The 24,893-nt window shown below is 38.4% G+C and overlaps 1 protein-coding gene across 4 annotated transcripts in view; it reads right to left on the bottom strand.

Moving 5' to 3' along the window:
* Positions 1-7,403: 7,403 nt before the first annotated feature.
* The window catches only part of BCAT1 (branched chain amino acid transaminase 1), a 109,632-nt gene continuing 92,142 nt past the window's right edge, over positions 7,404-24,893 (bottom strand). For all 4 annotated transcript variants that reach the window (XM_082738525.1, XM_082738527.1, XM_082738524.1 and 1 more), the window contains 3 exons: positions 24,074-24,214; positions 21,712-21,786; positions 7,404-13,679 (listed from right to left, as the gene is read on the bottom strand). In XM_082738525.1, the coding sequence (XP_082594651.1) occupies positions 13,638-13,679; positions 21,712-21,786; positions 24,074-24,214 (258 nt within the window). In that variant the 3' untranslated portion in view covers positions 7,404-13,637. The remainder of the gene's footprint in view (positions 13,680-21,711; positions 21,787-24,073; positions 24,215-24,893) is intronic.

Raw genomic sequence — 24,893 nt, 5'->3', positions numbered from 1 at the left:
TGCAGTCTTAACAGGGACCCAGAAGGAAGAAAACCAGAATATTTGTGAATGGTTCTAATTATTACCGTACTGCCTATTTCCTTTTACTGACACATAGGAGTTTAAGAACACAATGCACTTTGGTGACCTTTGAGAATTTAGCATTGAGTGTTTCAACTACATGTGAGTGACCCTGAAGGTCTAGGATAAGCTCTAATGTCATAGGAGGAAGCAAATCAGCCAATGAATTGCTTTATGGTTCTCTATTTGTTACAGTCACTGTAACTCAAGGAAGGTAATTAAAACTGTATCTCTTATAAGCATATTTGGTTGTTTTTTTATGAGAACTTTGATTGTTTTAGGAACTAAAAAACTCTTTGTCTTCCTCTGAAGCATCGGTATGTTTCCACTTGTAAATCAGGTAGAATCTGTTGATTTTGCACAGAATCAGGTCACAAACTTTGGATTAGTCCCAAGAGCTAATACATTTTCATATTTGCCTTTATCCTTTTTAAAGATTTTATTTATTTATTTGACAGAGAGAGTGAGAGAGCACAAGCAGGCAGAGCAGCAGAGGGAGGGGGAGAAGCAGGCTCCCCGCTGAGCAGGGAGCCCGATGCAGGACTTGATTCCAGGACCCCAGGATCACGACCTGAGCCGAAGGCAGTCACACAGGCACCCCTCATATTTGCCTTTAAACTTGTTTTCTCCTTTGTAATTAATTTTTAAATAATGGCATTATATTTGTCCTTTTCATAAATGACCCTAGGCCTTTTTGTGAAAGACACCGAGAATAACTTTTTTTTAAAAAAACAAAACTAAACAAAACCACATCACTTTGTTTAAAAACAATACTTTTCCTGGAATTAGTACTGTTGGTAGAGTCCTATGTATGTAAATAAAGAGTCAGCAACAGGGGAAATCCATTTGTTGATATGCAGAGGATAAAATGTAAGTATCGTACCTTGCTCCCCACATGTTTTCCATCTTCTACATGTATATACAACCTATTTATTTTATTATTAGAGATTAGGCTTGAATATACTATTTTTTGTAGGAGTAACATTATGACTTAACCTTAAATTAAAAACTATGTGACAGTCTTAAAGAGAGGGGACCCTAGGGTTAGAGAGGGAATTGCTATAGATGAGACGATATCCAGAAGATTAAACTTTCCTGGTAATAACTTACTTATTGAAGTCGTGATGTGGATGCAAGAATGATAAAGTATTCGTGTCTTTAATGTTTTGGATTTTGTGTATTTCTTAAGCGTATTCTTTTAAGTAGATCATTACCTTCAGAGTCGCTCCTAAGACTCATTTCTTAAACAAGGAAGCTCTTAAAATAGAGAAATTAAGAAGGGAAGGGATGAAAAAGATCATGGCAAAGACCGAGTCCTTCAATGACAGATTTCTCACAATTGAGCAGGCTTAGAGCAAGAAGAGACTTTAGGGGTCCACTACTGGAAGCCCTTCTTTTTAAAAGAGTTAATCTGTTTGAGATCATGTAGCCAGTGGAGCTGGTGGAGGACACGGGAGTAAGACTCTCAGATCCGGAACTCTTGACTTCAGTCTGTGCCCAACATTAAACAACTTCCTTGAGTTTCCTTTTTGTTTAGTCACTGGTGGCATTAAATTTCATCTTTGTGAAAAAAGAACATCTCTGAGTTAGAAGTACACCTCAAAAATGATAATTATGGACAAACTGGGGGAATTATCTTAAACAAGGATGCTAACGGACAATGATTAGGATAACCACCAAGACCAAAATGGAAAAGTCACTGAAGAGGTAACTGCACTTGGTTTCCTAGAAGAAGGAAAGCTATGTGGGAAGAGCAGCATCATATCAGGAAGTACAAAAGGAAAGGAACGCCACTTAAAAGAACTGTGTCCTCTCAACTGACAAGAACATTACTAAAGCTCATTGTCCAGGTGCAGAGACTGAAGGGGGAAAGAAGCAGAGAGCTTCCAGATGCTTCATAGAATAGGCACAAAAGTTGAAGAGCAAAAATGAGATCCAAAGAGGAAAGTTAGAATCTCACCTTGGGAAGCAAAAATGGTTGCTAGCTGAATAATAATCTTATATCATATGGAAGGATGTTATATGGGGAAACTTAGATTTTCTCCAGTTTGTAGATGCCTGTCTGTAGATAGAATACAAAAATGTCTTTGGCATCAAAAAGGACTTAGACTTGAGAGAAAAAAAAATCTTAACACTTTAGACACTAGAATGATCTCCAAAAAGGGCCAGCTGCTTTTCCTGTTCTGGCGATAGTTATAAAGGAATAAATTCCTCATATCTTGCTGATTTAGATGCAGTCCAGCCCAATCTAAGAATTACTTCTGGTCTACAAATATAACAAGGAATCACGTTTCTGGTAAGAGCTAACCCTAACTGACTTGATTCTCAACATCCTAATTGAGGATTCTAGGAAACCTAGACTCAGAACTGGGGAAAGATAACTCCCTGGGCTCACTCAGGCCAAGCACTGTACCTGCGGTCCCTCGCAAGAACCCTTGAGTCCCTCAGGTTATCAGCCAACCGTCACTGGCAGAGAACTTACCTTCATATAAAAGGAAGCACTTATCTGGCTTAGTATTCCAAGAAAGTTAAGAACAGCTGCAACTTGGCTGGGAATCTTGTTTATCTTTTTAATTGTGTATATATGCCCAGAGGCTCTCCAATGGCTCTAAATATAAAGAATAAATAGTGTGCAGGAATTCGGTAATTAAGAGTCTCCTGTTGTTTCCTGTGCGGTAATTTTCACAGAGACCACCATGATAATTTACTCACTTGAGGCCGAGACAGAAAGGAAGTGCCAGGAAAAAAGTCAGAAGGAATTAGCAATTTGGGAGGCACATTTCATAATCAGACCTGCATATGTTGGGTTTTGAGCAAACTGAAGGCTACCTTGAGTACAGGGATGGAAAAAAACCCTCCTTCAGAATGAATGTCTTTTTTATAAAATTGATTCTGCCTGTTAAATGAGTCTTGTTTCTGACCTCACAATGATTTCTTAGTAGTACCTCCATTTGATGTGGCTGTGTTCCCTGAGAAGTGTTTAAATTGGGGCTTTTGGATTTGAACACGCAGATGAATCATTTTGTTAAAATGCAGCTTCTGATTCCATAGGTCTGTGGAAAGGCCTGAGAGCCTGCATTTTTTTTTTTTTTTTAAAGATCTTATTTATTTGACAGAGAGAGACACAGCAAGAGAAGGAGCACAAGCAAGGGAAGTAGGAGAGGGAAGCAGGCTTCCCACGGAGCAGAGAGCCCGATGTGGGCCTTGATCTCGGGACCCTGGGATCATGACCTGAGCTGAAGGCAGAAGAAGCTTAATGACTGAGCCACCCAGGCCCCCCAAGAGTCTGTGTTTCCAGCAAGGGCCTAGGAAATGCTGATGCTGCTGGTGGTCTGGTAATGATGCTCTTGCTTTTGAGTAGCAAGGCTTTAGATAACTTCTAAACTCATCTGGCAGTTGCTATTTTAGATTTTACAAGACACTCTCTGAAAAAATTAAATTAAATTAGATTAAATTAAGCCCAGGCAACAGGAAGCTAGGATGATTTTCAATGCTAAATGGTTATGTCTCTTCGGGGCAAGAAGGGAGCTTTTGCAAGTTAAGACCTCAAGAGCAAGCTGGCAGACAAAGCAGGGCCAGGCAAGCCTCTAGCCTCTGGAGGAAGTGGGATCAGCCCAAATCACCACGCCCGAGGGGTTATGGCAAACTCAGGGCGAATCAAGGCCATTTTTCATAACAAAGAGTTAGTCGTGTTGACGGGGTCCAGCAATAACCATAATTGAGCCAGGAGGCAGTGATTTTCTTCCAAAGGTGTCAGCCCCTATGGCAACTGGATTCATCTGTGTTGGGATGGGAAAAGACAAAAGTCCAGGTTTGAGATGGTGGCTGGGCCTGGTCAAACAGGCTGAGGCTGTGAGCAAGGTGACTACAACAGAGAAGAACCATACCAGGGCGGAAATCCAGTTCACCAGGATGAATGGACACACAGGCGGAGAGTTAGGAGGAAAGTTGGCTGGGATCAGGGGCTCCTCCAACGGACACCAGATGCTGGGCTTAGGGCAGCAAAGCTGATTTCATGGCCCTGAACCTCAGCTGTGAATGCCCTATCAGACCTATTCTCAATGAACTTGGGAATTGGGTGAGATTTAGCCCTCAGACAAGAAGTCTTCAATCTTGGAGCGCAGTGGTGCTTTAAGGAAGGAAGGTGTGAAGCTGCCCACTGGATGGGAGGCACGATGCAGGGTGCTTAGTACATCCTGCTTATGTCTGATTAAAGATTTTGTTCTCTAGGAAGATAGGAGAAGGCGTTGTAATCCTTTGAAGAGTTACTAGTCAAGTGGGAGAGGCAAACCCTGGCATAAATAATTACAAGTTCTCATAGCTGCCTAGATGAAAGGGGAGGCTTAAAGGCAGAGCTGTCTGCAGCCTTCATACACTTGACTAAAGGCTATGCCTTCAAGTGATTTGCAAGAATAATGGCTAAACAGTATCAGGTTAAATAGTATCAGCAGGACTATTGCCATTAAAGAAAGTTTGCTTTAGACTTAGGGGTTGGAGGGTGGGGATACCCTTGCAAAAAACGCAAATGTTAACCTCACGATTATGACAAAAGCAAGCCCCCCAAAAATACTGTTCCTTCTCATATGAAATATGAAATCACCTTCTCCTCTGTGAGAGCAACCAAACTGGTGGGGAGCTATTTTGCATGATCCCTGCCCCCATCACTTAACCTCATTTGGCTTCTTAATGCCTTTTAAATTGCCTTGTCAAATCTCACTGGAGAAGCGGACCTATTTATTCTCTTTATTCAGGAGTTTACAGAGACTGTCTTGCAAAATATAACTTTAATACATTGGGAAGATAGGGAAATAAAAGTCCAAATGACTATAAAAGATGACTCTTAAATTAAGTGCGGCAGTTAAAGCATCGGTAAGTGTGGGGTTGACCCTGGTTGTCCTGCTGTGTAAAGTCCAGAAGACTTGTGATGATCTCTGTAGCCATACAACTAGAAAAATCTATGAGGCTGATTTTTATCATGATAAGGCTGTCTACCTGTCAAAATAACCCCATGCCCCAATTATACCAGAATTATACCAGAAAGGGAGTTTTTTCCATCTACTTTTGGACACATTGCATTCTCTGGGCACAAATTCAGGCCAGAAATGCTAAACTAACAATATTTTATTTCCCTCACTGATGTCTGAAATTTCACTTGTGATATCTGCCCTCATTTAGTTAGCTTGGATTGCCCGACGTCACTTGTCCTGAAATTCTTACTTTTTCCTAAGCACCGTTTGCAATTAGAGCAGGCTAATGTTGACGCCTCACTCAATTAATGATTTTCTGAATGCTAGGCATGCCTTGGATTAGATACCTGTGTCAAAAGGGAATAATACAACACATGGTTTTCTTTCTTAGAAGAGGAAACTCCTAAGAGTGCCTGGGTGGCTCAGCCCCTTGGGTGTCAGACTTTGGCTCAGGTCATGATCCCAGGGTCCTGAGATCAAGTCCTGCATCAGGCTCCCTGCTCAGTGGGGAGCCTGCTTCTCCCCCTGCTTGTGCTCTCTCTCTTGTCAAATAAATAAATAAAGTCTTTAAAAAAAGAAAAAGGTTTTGTTACCTCCAGCCATGGTTTGAAAGAAGACAGAGATTGAAAGTATCCATCCCCCACCCCCGTTCATCATTATCATGAATATTAAGAAATGTTTACTAGATTATTGTAGCTATTTTTAAAGCAAATACAGTTTAGGGAAACTGGGGTGGCTTAATCTGTTGTACATCCAACTCTGGGCTTCTGTTCAGGTCATGATCCCAGGAGGCTGGGATGGGGCCCCAAGTCAGGCTCCATGCTCAGTGGGACCCTGCTTGGGATTCCCTTTCCCTTTCCCCTTACCCCTGCTTGCTCTCTCTCTCAAATAAATAAATCTTAAAAAAATATAAAACAAATGCAGTTTAATGGCTCTTCACAATTGAATCAGTTCTGCTTAAAAATAGCTACACTGTACTTGGGATACTTTCTGCCTGATTCTTGTAAACCTGAACTTTTTTCACGAGTTACTCTCATAGAAAAATCCTGTCGATGTAGTGACCACAGAGACTTAGTGACTTCGGAGAGAACGACCATGGATTTCAGTCAACATGGTCCCAGTTGCATACAGACATAACTAGAGAGTAAGCCTGGTGACTGTTCTAACATACACATAAGAAGCGTCTCCGTCTTGGCTGTGGGTCTTTTGGTTACAAGACTGTGATCCTGCAAGTCATCGCCATTATAAATGAAGTCAGGCTACCAGAGCACATTTCATCTAAAGAGAAGTCATCATGGTATGATGGCAGCTATGCCAGGCCATGTCGTGGAGTCGAGATGCTTGATTTTAAAAATATGCTTACAATCAAATTGAATCAGCTTAGTAGAAAAATAATTATGAAGATTGAAAAATTCCCGTTCCTCCAAGCCTTTTTTTGGTTGTTTTTTTTGGCTTGTTAGTAAACTGATGTGGAAGAGATGCTTTGTCCCCTGAAGGAGACTGCTGTCTCAACTGATAAATCCTATAAGCTCCAGTGAATGTATGCCATCACCCTCAGGAATGACAGATCTATCTTTGTCACTCTTGTGGGATTTGCACATTGATGCTGTAGGAGGCCTTGACTAATAACCTTCACCTGGACCTTCCACACTCTGCATGTAATCCTTGAAAAAGGCTAATATGTTCACAGGTTGACAAGATTGGGAGAAGAGGGTCACTGAGCACTTTGACACTTTTAAATCAGTCTATAGTAACTCGATGAAAAACCTTGGGTTTTGCTGTACTTGGCAATCATTGGGCCAAATGACAAAAAAATGAGTATATGTGACCCTCAGAATGCATTTGGCTTCATTCTCTCAGATATGTGCATTTGAGGGCAGTTTATAAGGGTCCAGTTTGACTAAAAGGATGCATCGTCCATGTTCCTTGAGTTTTGATGGAATGCCTTTCACTTTATACTGTGTTTTTAATTCTAAGGCTGGTGAGCCACATACAGGAGTGTTGTATCACTGAGATAGATTCATTAGGGCAGTGAATAGGAAGAAGCGATCTATTCCCCTTATTCTATGTAAAAGTTAAGACAAAGCTAAACTTTACTAAAGACAGACCCATACTCAGAGAAAAGGACAATTCTTAAAAGTATTTCTATCCAGATATTTGAAAACAGATCTATTTAAATTCTCTCCAGGTGTATGGTTTTGGGTCTTTCTGGTGTGCTCAATTCTTCTCCCACTCTCAATGCCATTTTGGTTTAAAAATACACTACTACATTTACATCCCATGACCAAAAGCCTTGGAACATTACGGAAATGGTAATTAAGCGCTATGTTTCATGCATCCAACAAATGCTGATTTCAAGAGACTACACAAACAGGATTCTTTTAAGTTGTTTTATTGATGGCAGAAACAAGTGTGTAATTAAAGATTTGATGAGGAATCTGCAAACAATAATGTGTCTATTGCCAGCAAAATACAATTATCCCAGGTTCTTTAGACACTACAAATATAGAGCTCTTTCACACCAGATGGTTCATATGTGACAAAGCCGTTTTAGGAGGTTTAATTGTGCTTCTACAAAACCTTTGAAGAGTGAGGTAGTTTCCTTTACCCACATTGTTCTCCACATTTCCACTACACTTTCAATGAGTTTAAGTCCTTTCACACAACCTGTAAACAGTTCTTCCAGAAGGCCAAGCCTTCTTTATAAAGCGTTCTCCTTGATTTTCCTTAAAGAGGATTTCAAGAATTACTACACAACTAGAGAAATTTGAGAGACTGAAAGGCTGGGCGTTTTCATTGCAATTAGATTTAGACGCACGAGAACACATTCTAAAAATTCCATAGTTAAGCTGATACACTCCTGTTTCTATCTGTAACTTCTGATTTAAAAACGACTTCCTCAAACTACTTATTTTCTCTCAGCCACCACTATCAAGCAAGTGCAAATTCTTCACAACAGTGGGTTAGGCTCCGTTTATTAGCTACTTGAGTCCACTACAGAACCATCATTCATTCTCAGAGGTCACCAGGGAAACATCTGCAGAATTTATAGATACATCCAGATTAGCTAGCTTATTCGTAAGAGTTCATTCAAAATCTACTTACACAGTCATACAGTTGAGAGAATTCCTGCACTCTTCAAAAAGTTATCAATGAAGTAAAAATTGAGGCAGATACTTGCATTCCTGCGTTAACCCTGAGAATGACTTTAATGACCACTGTGAAATCAACTTGGGGAAACTGCAACATGATTTTAATTTAAAACTAAATGTCAATATTCAGTTAAACTTCACCAAGGAAAATGGGATGGTGGTAAATTGTATTTTTAAGGGGGGGGGAGGGGGCAGGGCAAAAGGCACAATCTACTCCTTGTACTTATTTTTTCAGTCTCAAGAAGCTTCACAAATCTTAAATCGTTGAAGAAGTGACACAATAGATCTTACAGACGGTTGCAATTATACAATAAAGTCTTACCTAAATTTGTAGTAAAGTGGTTTCCATGTAACAAGAGCATCAGACTATTACCTCAAGATCAAGGCCTAATTCTAATGTCTGAGGAACTGGCCACTCTATTTAGCCCCTTCCTCATTGGCACTATTTGTATTTGGCACCTATGTTGAAAGTTGAAGGTGCCTATGGTTGGCAGAATGAGGAAAAGGTTCTCTGGACAACACTGAAGCAAGTTTGATACCCCTCCCAATCCTTCCTCTACCTTGAGTACTTCTTCTGACATCTCTAACTAAAAGTTTCTTTCCCCCTAATTTAGTAACAGGCAACCTAGCCATTGTGAAATGGATGTGCAGAGAAATCCATCAATGAAACCGGATTTCAATTCATTCTCATACCACAGCTTATCGTCAATTCTTACTGTCCCACCAGTGGATTCTGGAAACTGGACATTGTGCAACCCAAGTTCCAGGCCTTAATAACAAGGTCTTTGGTGGTAGGAAAAATATAGCTCCAGACAGAACACGGTTGCTTAAGACTTCTGTCATTTTACTCACCAGATTTTAAAGACTGGTTCATTTCCAATACTGAATTTCATGCCTTTACCATTCACTAATCCAAATATATTTACTTATATTTAATCCCAGGGAATTATTTACCCACAAATGCTATTATATCTTGTTGACTTTTTAAAATCAAGCCTCCCCAAATTAATATCTGAGAAGTCCTGTCATAGAGTATGTATGCGGAAGAGAAAAATCACTTTCTTCTAGCCTTAAATTTCCTAAAGTGTGTTTTGGCAATGACGAATATGATAATCTCATTGCAATACCTTAAATGGTCTTTCTTTTAAAACCTCAAACCATGAAAAATCATTATTATATTACTCTTCCACCTGTGATTTTTCTGAGTACCTGGATTCATCATTTTCAAGCTAACACTCTAAACAGTTTGATTTATTATAGATATTTTCCAGAAAAACACATCCTAGGAATATTTTATTTCAATAATACCAGACTTTAAGACAAGAAAAAATGCTCTAATTTAAGGTGATCTTTTGTCAGATGAACTACGACAAGTTAACACTGCTCCAAAGAAGGTAGTTAACAAAGGCACTAGATAGGTTGGCAGTAAGCAGTAAACCAAGAGGGAATTCACACCATGTAGGCAGTGGCTAAATAACCTCTAAATACTAACCCTACTGAGTAGTTTCACACTAGAAGGAAGGAAGGAATGAAAATAGGGACAAATTTCCTTTAAAAAAATGAAATGAAAAAGTTCATTGTGATTTCTTGATGAGAGATGTGTTCTGGCTGTCATCTCCTTACTATCTAACTGCATTAAATATTTCTTTTTTTATCTAAAAATTTGCTTAAGTAGTAGAGTATCAACTCCATGAATATAATATCTATGTGCTATTTATTTTCTAAAACTAACTTCCTAATCCCTATTTCTAGTTATGTTAGATTCAAATTTGTGAGTATACAACATTTATCCAACTAATTGACCAAATGAACTATAGTGTTTATGATGTTTGTCATAAGTAATGCTTATCAAATAGCTGGTACTCTTTGTCTCCTTTGGGGGGAGATACCTGGAAAATAGGTGAACAAATTCTATTTGTGGTGAAACAAAGTGACAGCTGTTATAAAGTATCCACGAAAACTATTTGTGAGCATTACTATTTATAACTTAAGCTTCTGCATAGCCACATAAGAAGAAATCCACATTACAAAGAATTCTTTGATCGCTTTTAGCATCAGAACATGAAATAGGGGATGCTTACAGTGTCTCTCTAAAGCCCTTTGCTTTAGTTTCTCTAATGAATCCGGATTGCCTTAAATGTTTTAGATAAGATAAAGTGGACAAGCATTGTCACTTTCTGCTTAAAATACATTTTCCCAATCATAATGGTAAACTGAACATATACTTTCAAACAGGAATTTTGTAAGGAAAAAGAACACAGTGACTGAGTGCGGAGTGGGAATGGGGAGCATAAACTTATTCTGGTGCCTGATTTTATAGCTCATCTCCCCTAAAGTGGAGGGAGCTGATCCTACCACCTTAATGAAGAGGCTCCTACCATTCTTTCCACCAAGATACACTCACTAATCACCTCAAGTGTTCAAGAGTGCTGATGTGAGGAAAGCGAGACCCCTCGTTTAGGTACAATCACATCAAGCGATAAAATGGATACAATGAAGAAGTTAATTTATGGCTCTAATGTAGGCTTCTCCTAACTCTGGGAGCGTTCACTCTGCATGTCATGTAGGTGGTGTTATGCTGTGTTATCTTGCTGCCACCGTGGGTGACCCTTTTTTTTTTAATGATAATATTTTGAGAAAAGAATAGAGGGTATTTACCAAACAAAACAAAACAAAACAAAATAAAAACAAAACAAAACCCATGATTACCTAACAAGTTTTCTCTTATTTCTTTCCCTTTTTTCTTCCTTTGTGTTTTTGAAAGCAAAGGTAAAAACAGGTATTAGTGTATTCATTCCTGCGGGTTGCAGGTCCCAGAGAGTGAGCCGCATACCCTTGCAGTGGCTGGTTCTTTGGGTGCGTCATGAATGGAATCCTTAATAAATCACTGTAACCGAGAACATTTCTAAGAGCAAGTCTCTTTAGGAAATGCCCAAGTTTTGTTTATGTCTGAACACTTCATTTTAAAATCCTGGTTTCTACCCATGTGTTTAGGAAAAAGCTGACAAACTTGGTCTGAAATGTAAAAACTGAAAAAAAAAAAGTGGGAGGAAGAGAACATGCAAAATAAGTTAATCATTATCATTCTAAGTGCCACCAGTTCTGTTTATATTCATGCACATGTGAATTGTTGAATCTCATTTGATCAACCCAATTAAACATTAAATAATTGCAGCCAATTATGCAAATATCAGCAACAATATTAATTTGTTGATCTTTTTGAGCAGATTAGCCTCACATGTTCCTAATGCTAGACTATCTTACGCCATAAATGATCAATTAGTGTTAGGATAACTCAGTCTTGAAGAATGGATAATTGCCTAGTTATAATGTGTCACTCTTGCTGTATTAATCCACTGCAATTAAACAAATAGTGCACAAGGAAAAAAGATGTGCAGATGTTCCTTTTAAATCTATTTAACAAGTTAGTGTCAAGGTCAATTTTCTGTCTTATTACTTAAAAGAGAATGGCAGATTGTGTTCTCTGTTTTAGGAGACCTCCAGTTTTTTAAAATGTATATCTTCGTTTTCACTCCATCTGGTAGAAAGGGCTTAAAATGCTCTTAAGGTTTGATGAAAGAAATTATAGAGACATAATGTCAAGACATATTGTTCTCTAACTTCTACGACGGACATGTGTTGCCATACTAAATTTAGAGATGCAAAGTATAAAATGTATTTATGGCAAACAAATGATTTCCGTTTGTCATAGAAATGTGAGTCTAGTTATTAAGTGCTACTTGACAGGTTAGAATTACCTTTAAGTCTTTTCTGGATTACTCAGTTAAAAATGAGGTCATGGGATTTAGCCAAGGCAAGTGCATACCCTTAGAATTCAGTGAATGTGTGTAGAGGACAGTTAAAGTACTTGAGGCCTGAAAAGAACAGACTCTTCCAAGATTTCAGTTCACCAATTAAAAGCCCCCCAAAAGATATTTTTACTATTCCTTTTTATCTTATACTTTCCTAATTTTCATTTTACCATTCCTATCTAAAAGGACCCTATGGCCAAAAGTCTTGGAAAAGAATCAAAGCCCCATTTGCTATATTCTGCTAAATGCCTTAAGGAAATTTTTCTAACACATCAAACTTTTAGAATGTTTTTTTTTCCCTTCCTCTGAAAAGAGAATGAAATATGATCAGCGAGATGAAAGTTATTAGAACTGAGGGAAACCAGAATATAACGTCTGAGAGTTGACCTTCCAAGGGTAAATGTTTTCTAGCAAGATCTGACTTTCCCCTAGATAAACCAGGAATCAATTCTAACTCACAACTCCTAAATGAGGAAAATAACATCTAGAATTGCTCTCCCTGCGCCCTAATCACGTGATCATCCAATCCCCATTCAACAGAAATGAACACCTAAAAAAGCAAAGTATACCTCTTTGCTTTCTACCGAAAAGCTAGAGATGAGGATTTATTTTGTACTTAACACCTAACAAATGTCATTTCCATTTGGTTGGTATGATAGCATGACCTTGCTGGAGCTGTTATTTCAATTTCAAGACAGTTTTCAAATATGAAATAAGCCCTCCAACAAGCTAGGCCTTTGAGTATCTCTAATGACTTAGTAGTCCCTGGAAAATAAAGCAAATATGAGGTACGTGTGCACAATGTCAGAATCAACCATGAATTCTAATAAAGAGGTTTCATAATATAGAAACAAAGGTGGTATACTTCTATAGAAGCTAAATGTTATTCATTATTTAATGAGTATCTATTATGTGCCAGGCAGGGGACCGCAAAGATCTCTCAGACACAAGACCCTCCGTCTTGTACTGGAGCCTGACAAACAGCCAATTACAACACACCGCAGAAAGGGCAATGGTGGAAATGTGCACAGGTCTTGCCTCTGCACAAGGAGAACTTGGAGCAGACTGTGACAACATCAGGAAGAAGGGGAGAGATTTACCTTGAGATGGACATTGTGGGGTGGGGCTGCAAAAAAAATGTGAAGGGCAGAGAACTAGTTTTTTGAAGTCTTAATTATAAAAAACAAACAAACAACAACAACAAAAAACACCAAAAACCGAACCATTTTCTGAAGATGAAGATACATCATAGGAAATGTTACCCAGGAAATTTACTCAGATCAGTTTTCAAACACAAACTCATTTGGTTGAGGAAAATGTAACTTATGCTAAGGAATAAACAAATACAGGTGTATCTGAGTAAAGTATTAAGGGAGGCACTACGATTATTGAGGAAAATTCTATGCTATATGGCTTACATGATCATCTTTCCAAGAGAAGGTAAAGTAAGCTTCTGCTACCAAGTTTACAAAATAGCTCTTGATTGCAATTCGTCTTCTCTAGCATGAGGAAACAATCACCCAGGTAACACCGACAATACAAACTACACTATGCACAACTAAAAACAGGTAACTAAAGAAATCTGTCGTAATTCAGCTGCAACAGTCTGTCTCAACAGCACACAGATGATATCCTGTATTTTCCATTCAGGACACTATGATTGTCCAGTCGCTCTCTTCTCTTCCGTACTATAACAAAAAAGCAAGAAAACATGTTTAAGTGCAAAAGCTAACAGTGCAGAAATCGCTTGCCAACTCATTAATACCACCAACATTGTACAACAGGTATACTCCTGTTTTGAACATTGAAAGCATATTCACATTAAAAATAGGATTAGAGAGAAAGCATCAGATATGTGGAAAGAATCACAAATTTTTAAACTCAGAACTTATAGCTGGTATAGGTCTTGAAGTAATGCCTTTTTATTACCATTCCATATTTAGCTTCTGCTGTCCAAATAAAGTAGCTGAGTTAAATTTAATTCCTGTCCTTACTCCGAAGAAGTGATGCTCCAAGTGTATCCCACAGACCAGGAGCATCAGTATCACCAGGAAACTTGTTTTAAACCCAAGCTCAGACTTCACTGACTCAGAAAAGTCTGGGGGTGGGTCCCAGCAACCAGGCTTCAGCCAACACTTCCAGGTGATTCTGACGCTAAGATTGAGAGTCACTGCTCTAAAATCCCCTTTCTCAAGAGTGTTTTGTGTTCACAGAGGAAAATATTATTTGGACAAGCCCTGTGGCTCTGAACAGCAGCTCTGTTCTCAAAATTAAAGTTGTTTGTGTTATGTTAACTTTCCAATTTTTCTGATTCCTTCAAAAGTTATGGAACTACATCGCAATCAAAATTTGATTATTTGCATTAGCAAGTGATTCACTTTCACTTAAGTATATGAATTTTCATATACTTAAAACAGAAATAAATGAAGATATTCCCGATGTCAGAAGTGATAGTTTTGATTCATTTGTTCTTTCCTTCATGCATTCATTTCAACATCCCTGTGTGTAAATGAACTCTCACTCTTTGAGCAGGTACTGCCTGGAAAGGTAATGGTGCCAAGAGCTTTATAGACTTTTTTTTTTTTTTTTTTTAACTGAAATGGAATTTTATTGTATTGAATACTTTAAAAACAAATAGAACTTTGACTATAGTTGTAAATCTTTTTCTATGCTTCATTTTAATACTATTTATTTTGTGTAAACTTGATTTGAATGTAATGATGATCTGGTCTACTACACCAAATTTAAGTAAACAAATTACACAGTTAACAGGTTTCGAACAGCTATGCGACTATGAATATTGTGTAATCATTGGGTTCCCACTCCTTTATCTTTATAATAGCTATAAAAATAACATTCAAACACAAACTCTACCAATAATGGAATCTGAAAAGTAAAAATTTACCTCTACTTCACCCTATACTCTTGCTTTTTAGAGGTAATAGCTGTCTCTTTACTTAAAAAAACAAAAATTCTATTTTTAGTTCAGCTTGTTACTCCCTCTGCCTGTGATCCTAAATGTCATTCTTTTTTTTTTTTAATTTTTATAAAAATATAATGTATTTTTATCGCCAGGGGTACAGGTCTGTGAATCGTCAGGTTTACACACTTCACAGCCTCACTATAGCACATACCTTCCCCAATGTCTGTAACCCCATCCCGTTCTCCCAACACCCCTCCCCCCACAATCCTCAGTTTGTTTTGTGAGATTAAGAGACACTCATGGTTTGTCTCCCTCCCAATCCCATCTTGTTTCATTGATTCTTCTCCTACCCCCCTAACCTCCCATGTTGCCTCTCCACTTCCTCATATCAGGGAGATCATAGGATAGTTGTCTTTCTCCGATTGACTTATTTCGCTAGAGCTTTATAGACTTAATACTAAATTTATGCTCATGGCAACTGCAGAGAGCAGGTGCGACTATCAATCTCATTTTATGGATAAGAAAACTGTATTAGGGAGATTAAAAAACCTACTCAGGCAATTAGCAAATGGTCGAGCCCGGACTCTAGCCAAAGGTCTCTCTCACACCAAATTCTGTGTTCTTGGCTACTCTCTGAAATTCCCACCACATGTTCACACAGCCACGTGTGTGGAGACGGACTTGGAGCACCTCTCCCCACCACCCAGAGTAGCAAGCCATTATGTCTGCCACCACGTGCTTGCCTAAATCACTCACATGATGTCCCCTTTTCACATGAACTGGCCTTTCAGTCCTAATATAAGTTCATTTGAAATTCATACAAAACATTTGAAGTTCAGAATTGGGAAGAACTTTAGTGATCCTCTAAAGTGTAGGGGATTTGGGGCACCTGGCTCAGTCTGTAGAGCATGTGATCCTTGATCTTGGGGTCTTAAGCCTCTTATTGGTTGTAGAGATCACTCAAAAGTGAAACTTTTTAAATAAATAAATAAATAAATAAATAAATAAAATGCAGGGGATGAGTCAAATAAGCAGGGCTCTGGATTTTTACTTCAGAACAATTTCACTTTGATTGGCTTTGTATATTGGGATTCCAGGAAATATTTCTTTTGTAGAAAATCCTGCTGCTTAAAAATCAAGTGTGGGGGTGCTGGTGGTTCCGTCAGTTAAGGGTCTGACTCTTGATTTTGGCTCAGTGCACGAGTCTGTGTGTCCCTCTACCCCTGCTCGTCCCCCACTCAGACTCTCCTCTCTCTCTCCCTCTCTCACAAATAAATAAATAAAAATAAAGTCTTAAAAAAATATCAAGTGTGAAGAGCAATGAACTTTTTAAGCCAATGTTCTCATTTTACATATAATGACATTAAAATGGCTCTAGAAAACTCTAAATCATAAGCCGAGGGCTCTTGCCTCTGTTTGATGCTATTTCTTCTATGTTACACACTCTATGTGCTTTGTTCCTCTTGAAGACCTTTAGAGACCTCAAAGAGCAGAATCTGTTGGTAAAAATCCTGGAAGCCAAGAATGGGTCTACTTACAATCTTCTGGTATACAGAAAAAGAAGAATGAAGGAAGCCCAATGACTCTAAGTGACTTGCTGAATCCCTTTGAGAAAGAGTTGCTTAAAGAGTGCGGCTTCCCACTATGAACTGCTGATTCATGATGAATGCTGGATAAAACATTCCCAAATTCTGCTTGATTGATAAATGGTGCCAACATGATTTAAGCTAGGATCAAAATATGTTTTATTTCTCGTACTTGGATTCCTATTAATACATTAGACACTTACGCTGTTAATAACAATGGAGTGTCATCATATTGACACTTTAGCAGATCTATATTACCGTGATTCATGCCCACCCTAATTTCATCTTGAATCTCATCAGTTAAAGTAAACTTGCTTCCAATTAGTTGTTTTAGTTTTATAAACAGTCAAAAATCAATTTTGATTACAATGAGTCATAGGTCATATCACTCCAAGAACCTACATAATCATACTAAGATTTACCCCTTGCCTCCTGTAATTTATGCTTTTATGTAAAATTACAGCATTCTGAGATGCATCCAAGAGGTGATAATACAGGTCATTTATAATATCTACACCTAGGCAGTTAGCAATCAAACTTTTCATTTGGATGATAAATTATTCAATTTAATTTTTCAAAGCAAAATAAGTCAAAAGCAGAGGAGACAAATTTTAGTAGAAATAGAAATTATCTTGGGGCACCTGGGTGATTCAGTGGGTTAAGCCTCTGCCTTCGGCTCAGGTCATGATCTCAGGGTCCTGGGATTGAGCCCCGCATCGGGCTCTCTGCTTGGCGGGGAGCCTGCTTCCCCCTCTCTCTCTCTGCCTGCCTCTCTGCCTACTTGTGATCTCTCTCTGTCAAATAAATAAATAAAATCTTAAAAAAAAATAGAAATTATCTTCTTTTCTCAGAAGTAGGTGTCCAGAGGGGGAGAAAGAACACATATGCCTGCCTGGGCAAGGCTGTCCTTATTGCATCATCAGGGTGATTATAAAACCACAGTACAGGTCAACACCTTGAACATTTGGCAGGTCTACTCTAAGTCACACTGACTTGACTTTGTTCACTGGAATCCAAGATGAAGTTAAAGCAACACGGCAAATCAGACTGAGCCTGCGGGGTGACATTCGGATCCTAACTATGTGATGTGCAGAAATTTCACCTTTCATGAATTCCAGGAAGAACACTACACCAAAACACGACTAAGAACACGTTCGTTACTTCCCATTCAACATACATATGGCAAATAAGTAGATGGCCTTTGCTAAAATGCCTTTTACCTTCAACAGAAAGTTCTGAGCAACTTGAAAGGGCGATCTATGTGTCATGCATTTACTCTCTGTGATGCCAATAAAAATATAATGGGGGCTACCCCCCAGGTAACAATTTGCTATTCTTGTTCTAAATCCTATTCAGTGGCCTGCAAAGCTCTGTAATCCTGGAACATGGAGAAGTGTGTAGTCGGGAACAAGGAGGGGCTGGGAAGCTGGTCAAGGGATGAGTCATCAAGGCAATCTGGCCCTGTTCGCTTAGTATGCATACAAAGAGGAGGACAACTCAGGACATCAGCAAGGGCAAGTGATGGGGAGGGAACTAAAAACTATCACGCTGTTCCACTGAAAACAAAAAAATGCAAGACCACTAAATGGTCACTTATTCCACAAAGCTGTAGTCACTAATGGGGAAAACAGATTTATTTATTTATTTTTTAAAAAGACTTTATTTATTTATTTGACAGAGAGAGATCACAAGCAGGCAGAGAGGCAGGCAGAGAGAGAGGAGGAAGCAGGCTCCCTGCTGAGCAGAGAGCCCGATGCGGGATTCGATCCCAGGACCCTGAGATCATGACCTGAGCCGAAGGCAGTGGCTTAACCCACTGAGCCACCCAGGCGCCCCTTGGTAGTGGGTATTAAGGAGAGAACATACATGGAGCCCTGGGTGAGGTGCATAAACAATGAATCTTGGAACACTGAAAAAAATAAAAAATTTAAAAAATATATGGATTTCAAGATTAAAAAAAAATAAGTAACACAAATGTGTTTTTGTTTGTTGCTTAAAAAAAAGAAAAAAAGAGACTGTCATTTGAAATGTTCCTCTCACAAGAGGTATTTTAGGGCAATCTAAAACCCATGGAATTATATGGAAAATTAGCCAAATGCAATGAATGCTTAACCTCAGATGTTCTAACTCAGATACAGAAATACACAAGTTAAATGAAAAGCAAATCTGTGGTTAAGAGGAATTTCCCCCTACCGCCCCCCCCAGGTCACAGTGGCAAGAATCTTGAGGGTTTTTTGGTGGTTGTTTTTCTCCTCTTCTTCAATTTACCAGAGCACTTTGTAGGAAATGGCCATGTTTCCATGTAATGTCAAAGAGATCAAAAGTAAAACATGATACAATTCTATGCTTTTCTCCTCAATAATCTCTTAAGTTATTTTTCTTGGAGAGAAACAGATACCCGTAGCTTCGTTGACAGCACCAATTTGCCATCTTATAAGAGGATACTTTTGAAACTTTAGGTTCCATGCTCACAGGCATAAAATAATTGAAAAAGGATGTGGTCTTAGGTTCTGAATGGATGGTCCTTTGTTACTTAACAATTTGGAGAAGAGTTGGTCCTTCTGGTCTGTGGTTTAATTTAGAATCATTGTGTTACTTCATGTATCCCTTTCTTTCCTTGTTGCTAAGGAGCTCTGAGTGTATCATTAGTTTTTAAAAAGTGTTATTACCACTATACTTTACTACCTATGGTAAAAAGAGAAATTATTAATTTCTTTTTTAAGATTTTATTTATTTATTCGACAGAGAGAGAGAGAGACAGTGAGAGAGGGAACATAAGCCAGGAGAGAGGGAGTGGGAGAGGGAGAAGCAGGCTTCTCGCTGATCTAGGAGCCTGATGCGGGGCTCGATGTTAGGACCTCGGGATCATGACCTGAGCTGAAGGCAGACACTTAATGACTGAGCCACCCAGGTGCCCCTATTAATTTCTTCTCAGCCACAGGTATTATAGAGAATATATACAGGTAAGAGGAAAATGTTGGTTCTTCTCTTTCTCACTTCATATATATCTTTTATTTTTAAACATATTCATGTGGTTTCCCATTTAAGCTGAATATTTGTCTTTCTATAGCTTAGACATCTCTAATTTTTTTTATCCCTTTTATCACTATTACATCACCAGTACCTACAAGAGCCTCTTGCATAATGTTTGCTCCACACATATATTTACTGAACGAATTAGAACATTCATTTCAGGCCTAATCTTACTTTAAAAATCCTCTGAGAACTTTTGTAATGGCTTGTCACCTTGCCCCCAAAATATGTCTTTGGGCTTCTCGCTTCCTTATACTTTAGGGTTTGGATGCATATATTTTGTCACGATCTCACTGGGCATGACACACACTTCCACTTTTGCCTGCCTTAGCTAAAGCTTCAGGACTACGTCCATCAAACACCTCTGCTTAGATCTTTCTTCCAATTCAAGTTTAATACAGCTTGATTTTCGCCTCATCCTAGTCAACTTCTTTTCCTTTTCTTATAATCCTTTAAACCAAATCAAATTAAGTAACTTTTCGTATCCCATATCATCTCTAAGAGGGGACTCTGAAATCTCTTGTTTTATGTATTAATTTCAGTAGAATGAAACATTGTCTTATATACAACTTGTTCCAGAAAATTTTCCAAAGTGATCTTTTCTTATCACCATAGTGACACTACCTCCCCTCTTAAAAATCTTTCAACTTCTGTTGTGGATAAATGCTTCTGTAGTATAGCCAATTATAAACTTTTTTGTTCTACTTATGTTTTTTATTTGACGAAAACACTAATAGCTTACTACTTTCATCAGGTTTACTCAGATAACTGTAAAAAAAAAGATAACTAAAACATCTAAGTATTTTTCATTAAATTTGTACTTAATTCCTTCCAAATTATCTCTATATACAAGAGTAAAAAAACAACTCAGTAAATTATATGTCTCCTAATATTAAGATATTTATTTCATTTATGGAATATTCCTTTTAATAGCCTTCACGGAAGAGGGGAAGAGCGATAGTTCATTAATTCAAAAACCACAATCATTCTTACCTTTTAATATTATTAATTTTGCATAAATGTTGCTGAGTAAGTCTTCCAAAAATACCATTTTTATCACTATCCTAGGACCTCACTCTGGAGGGGTCTGCTGCTTGCCAACTAACTTTTATGCTGAAGCCCTGGCACTGTCGACTGTCACCCAAATTATCAAACTTTATTTCACATTTCAGTATAAATATCAGCATCCCCTGGCTATGTTCAGTGAGTGGCAGTGATGCTATCTGGGCTCAAGAGAAACCTTCAACAACTTGTAAGGTGTTCGCAAATTACTAAAAAGTCTCTTTTATATGACCCAGCATTCACTACCTGGTTCTTGATATGCCTGGCTGGAAATAGGCTTAACTGTCTAATGAGACACTACTGTAAACTGTTGCTCAGAAAAACATAAACAGAACAAGGTTAACAGTATTAAAAATACACACACACACTCTTTGACCCAACAGTTAAAATCTCAAGAACTTATCCTAAGGAAATGATCAAAGACTGCACTGTTCATAACAGTTTAAAACTGTCAACAGCATAAATGTTCAATAATAATACCTCTTTAAAAGTTGTGGTGCATCCATATAGTGGAATTCAATTACATTTTATACAAGGAGTTGAGAAATTTATTGATATGAAAAAGCAAATGATTTACTAGGTGGAAAAAAAAGTGCAGGTGACAAAATCATGTATGACCCTATTTTGTCAGGAAAATTATCTAAAACTATATAAACACAAAATACTGAAAGTTGAGACATCGAAAATTAACAATGGTTATATTCCAGCATTGGAAGCACAGGCGATTGTTTTCTTCTGTGCTTTCTTTCTTTTTTTTTTTTTTTTAAGATTTTATTTATTTATTTGTCAGGGATAGAGGGAGAGAGAGCGAGCGAGCACAGGCAGACAGAGAGGCAGGCAGAGGCAGAGGCAGAGGCAGAGGGAGAAGCAGGCTCCCTGTCGAGCAAGGAGCCCGATGTGGGACTCGATCCCAGGACACTGGGATCATAACCTGAGCCGAAGGCAGCTGCTTAACCAACTGAGCCACCCAGGCATCCCTCTTCTGTGCTTTAATTCTACAAACTTAATTTGTTAACCCCAAATGGCAGTGCTTACTACTCTCTTCTTCCCACTGATACATGATTTGGCTTTAAGATCTGGTTGAAATAAGATGACATTTTAAGAGAAAGCCCTTACCTGAATATCTGTCAATTTGTCCAAGATCCGACTTGCAAGCTTTGGGCCATTCTCCATAGTTGGGATGTGTATGGTCTACGAAAGAAAACCACATGCAGTATAACTTGAGGATATCCATGTGGACGGGGCCAGTAAGTAAGACACTGAGCAATTCTATTGGATCCAATATCCACTGAGATAAGGAATGGCACCATGATAACGTGACTACCTCCTTATGCCAAAGACTCTTTTTTCTTCTGAATTAGAAAAAAAACCAAACTAGCCAATTACAGGTTGTTTCTTGTCTACCAAGGGATTTTAGGGCACAACTGGTTTATATTCCAGTCTTTAGGCTGATGTGAGGAACCAAAGAGAAACTAGGAGAACCGAAAATAGTGGGGAGACATAAAGAATCCTATTTCTTTCAGGATTCTGAGAACCTGTAGGATGAATGACTTGGCTTCCTCATCTAACCCTTCCAGCAGGGGATGAGAACTCAAAAATATTTTGCCACAAATTAAAGCAAATCATTGCGGGAACATAAATTGAAGCAAGTCTATGCCTTCACAAAAGACTAAACCTATGTCTGTTCAAGGTCAGACCTCCAAGGGTCACAACCTCCACAATGCTGGACAGCATGGTTACATTGGATGCTGAGAGATTTCATGCTCCTAATTTATATTTGAGTCATGCCCATTCCTGCCCTTACTGGCTTACAGGCTTTTGATAGTCTGATTTTAACACACAAAGCCCATGCTGCCATTTTTCTTCTTATACTTTTTGGGATAACAGGATAATTAGATGTACCTGTTAGCTATGAATGCCCTTAGACACAAACCTATTAAAAATGCATTGAACTTTATCAACTTCTTATTTCTAGAGGTGAAATAATTGGACTTAAAAAAATCTGACTTAATGACAACTTAAGTTTATTAAAAAAGCAGGCCAATGATGCATGTACCTAGATACTACCATAATAAAATGTGAAACAGTAGCTTTATAATCCGTGTAAGTATTGATACATAATAATTCAATTCTTCTCCATTGAAACGATTAATCTATATAGATAGAATCATGTCAAAAGTCATTCCTCACAATCACGTTTGAAAATTTCAAGCAATGAAGCAGCCACCACTAAAATCAGAAAAAAAAATCCTTTCTTTTAAGGAAAAATAATTACACTAAATTTAAAAACCAAATTTATTTTTATTTATTAATTTATTTTTAATATGACTAATTTAAGCCAATTCACACTTAAGAATAATACCCACATACATTTAAGCTATAAGACGATGATGTTAAATATCAGAGCTCAGGGTGCCTGGGTGGTTCTGTCGGTTAAATGTCTGCCTTCAACTCCAGCCATGATCCTGGAGTCCTGGGATTGAGCCCCATATCGGGCTCCCTGCTCAGCAGGTAGTCTGCTTCTATCTCTGCTCCTCACCCTGCTTGTGTTCTCTCTCTCTCTCAAATAAATAAAATCTTTTAAAATTTAAAAAAAAAAATTGGAGCTTTGTCATAAAGGGGAAGCAAAAAACCCAAAACAAAACAACCCCCCCCAAGCCCCAAAACCCATAATCCCCCCAAGAATGAAAATACCACATACTAAATCATACTAAATTTATTGGGAGGAGAAAATTTCTCCCAACTAAATGAATGAATTCCTTTTGGAGGATTTTATCATGTGTGCCAACTTTGCCAAATGAAAATTTTTCATAAAATAGTCTGAGTAGTAATGACAATAGCAGAGATAATAATAATAATAAATGTAGGAGTTGATCATTCAAATGAATTTCTTTCTTTTTTTTTTAAGATTTTATTTATTTGACAGAGACCACAAGTAGGCAGAAAGGCAGGCAGAGAAGGGGGGGGGAAGCAGGCTCCCCGTGGAGCAGAGAGCCCGATGTGGGGCTCGATCCCAGGACCCTGGGATCATGACCTGAGTCGAAGGCAGAGGCTTTAACCCGCTGAGCCACCCAGGCACCCTCAAATGCCTATTTACTCCTCCAGTAGTTTGGAAGTCCTTTTGGAAGCCAGAAATTGAAACCTAACTACCCGTAGAACTTTTTTAGTGAGCTATTACAAAGAAATAAGAGTGTAACTTACTGGCACATTTCCAATCCCTACACTGACATAAGGCAGATATGATACTTGTCTGAGGACGAAGCTGACTCCCCCCAAGATTGGCGTGCACACAAGATCACTGGAAAGATGAGAGCAAGTAATTTGGTAATATAGGTTTCTTGGGACAAACTGCCAAGTCATATTAAGAAAAAAAAAATCCTTTGCATCTTGGGTCCAACTAGCATTTCATTTACACATTTAAAGGCTTAAATTATAAGCAAATGCTTGGAAATGACAGGAGGTGAAGAAATAGTCTTACCTCACCCTTGTACAGTATATCAGAAACTGGGCAAACAACGCAGGCTGTACCAGAGCCAAACATCTCCCTCACCCTGTTCCCCTCCAGGGCTGTTGTCAAGTCATCCATGGTGAGGTACCTCTCTGACACCTTAAATTCACCCTGTTTGGAATATAAAAAATAAAAATATTAATATTTTCAAGGAAAAGGTATGCAAAAAAAAAAAAAAAAAAAAAAGAACCAAAGAACCCTAGTGGTACTTACCTTCCTACATTATATTCTGACTAAACTCAAATGTGAGACTCGTCCTGTGAGGGAAAGCTGAGGGGAGCACCACTACCATGTAAACACACGGAGGTGTTGAGCTACCTACTTGAGGTCACAGCATTTCTAAATGAGATGATCAGAGAGAATAAAATAAGACTATCACTATAAAATACATGGTATATGCTTATACAGGCCAGATTTCTTAGTCTTTTATTTGTTGTCAAGACTGAAGTCTTACAAGATAAGGCACCCCCAATGCTAATTAGGGTGCGCTCTATGTTAAGAGTGTCTTGAACCCTATTTAGCATAAAAGAATGTATCATATAGGGACACCTGGGTGGCTCAGTGGGTTGAGCCCCTGCCTTCGGCTCGGGTCATGATCTCAGGGTACTGGGATCGAGTCCCGCATCGGGCTCTTTGCTCAGCAGGGAGCCTGCTTCCCTCTCTCTCTCTCTGCTGCCTCTGTCTACTGTGATCTCTCTCTGTCAAATAAATAAATAAAATCTTAAAAAAAAAAAGAATGTATCATATAATATTAATAATTACAGCTACCATTTATTGAGCACCCACTGTG

The sequence above is a fragment of the Mustela nivalis genome (assembly GCF_964662115.1).
Source record: "Mustela nivalis genome assembly, chromosome: 7".
NCBI classification, from domain to species: Eukaryota; Metazoa; Chordata; class Mammalia; order Carnivora; family Mustelidae; genus Mustela; species Mustela nivalis.
Note: the sequence above shows the minus strand (reverse complement) of the source record. Positions and strands in the feature narration are given on the sequence as shown.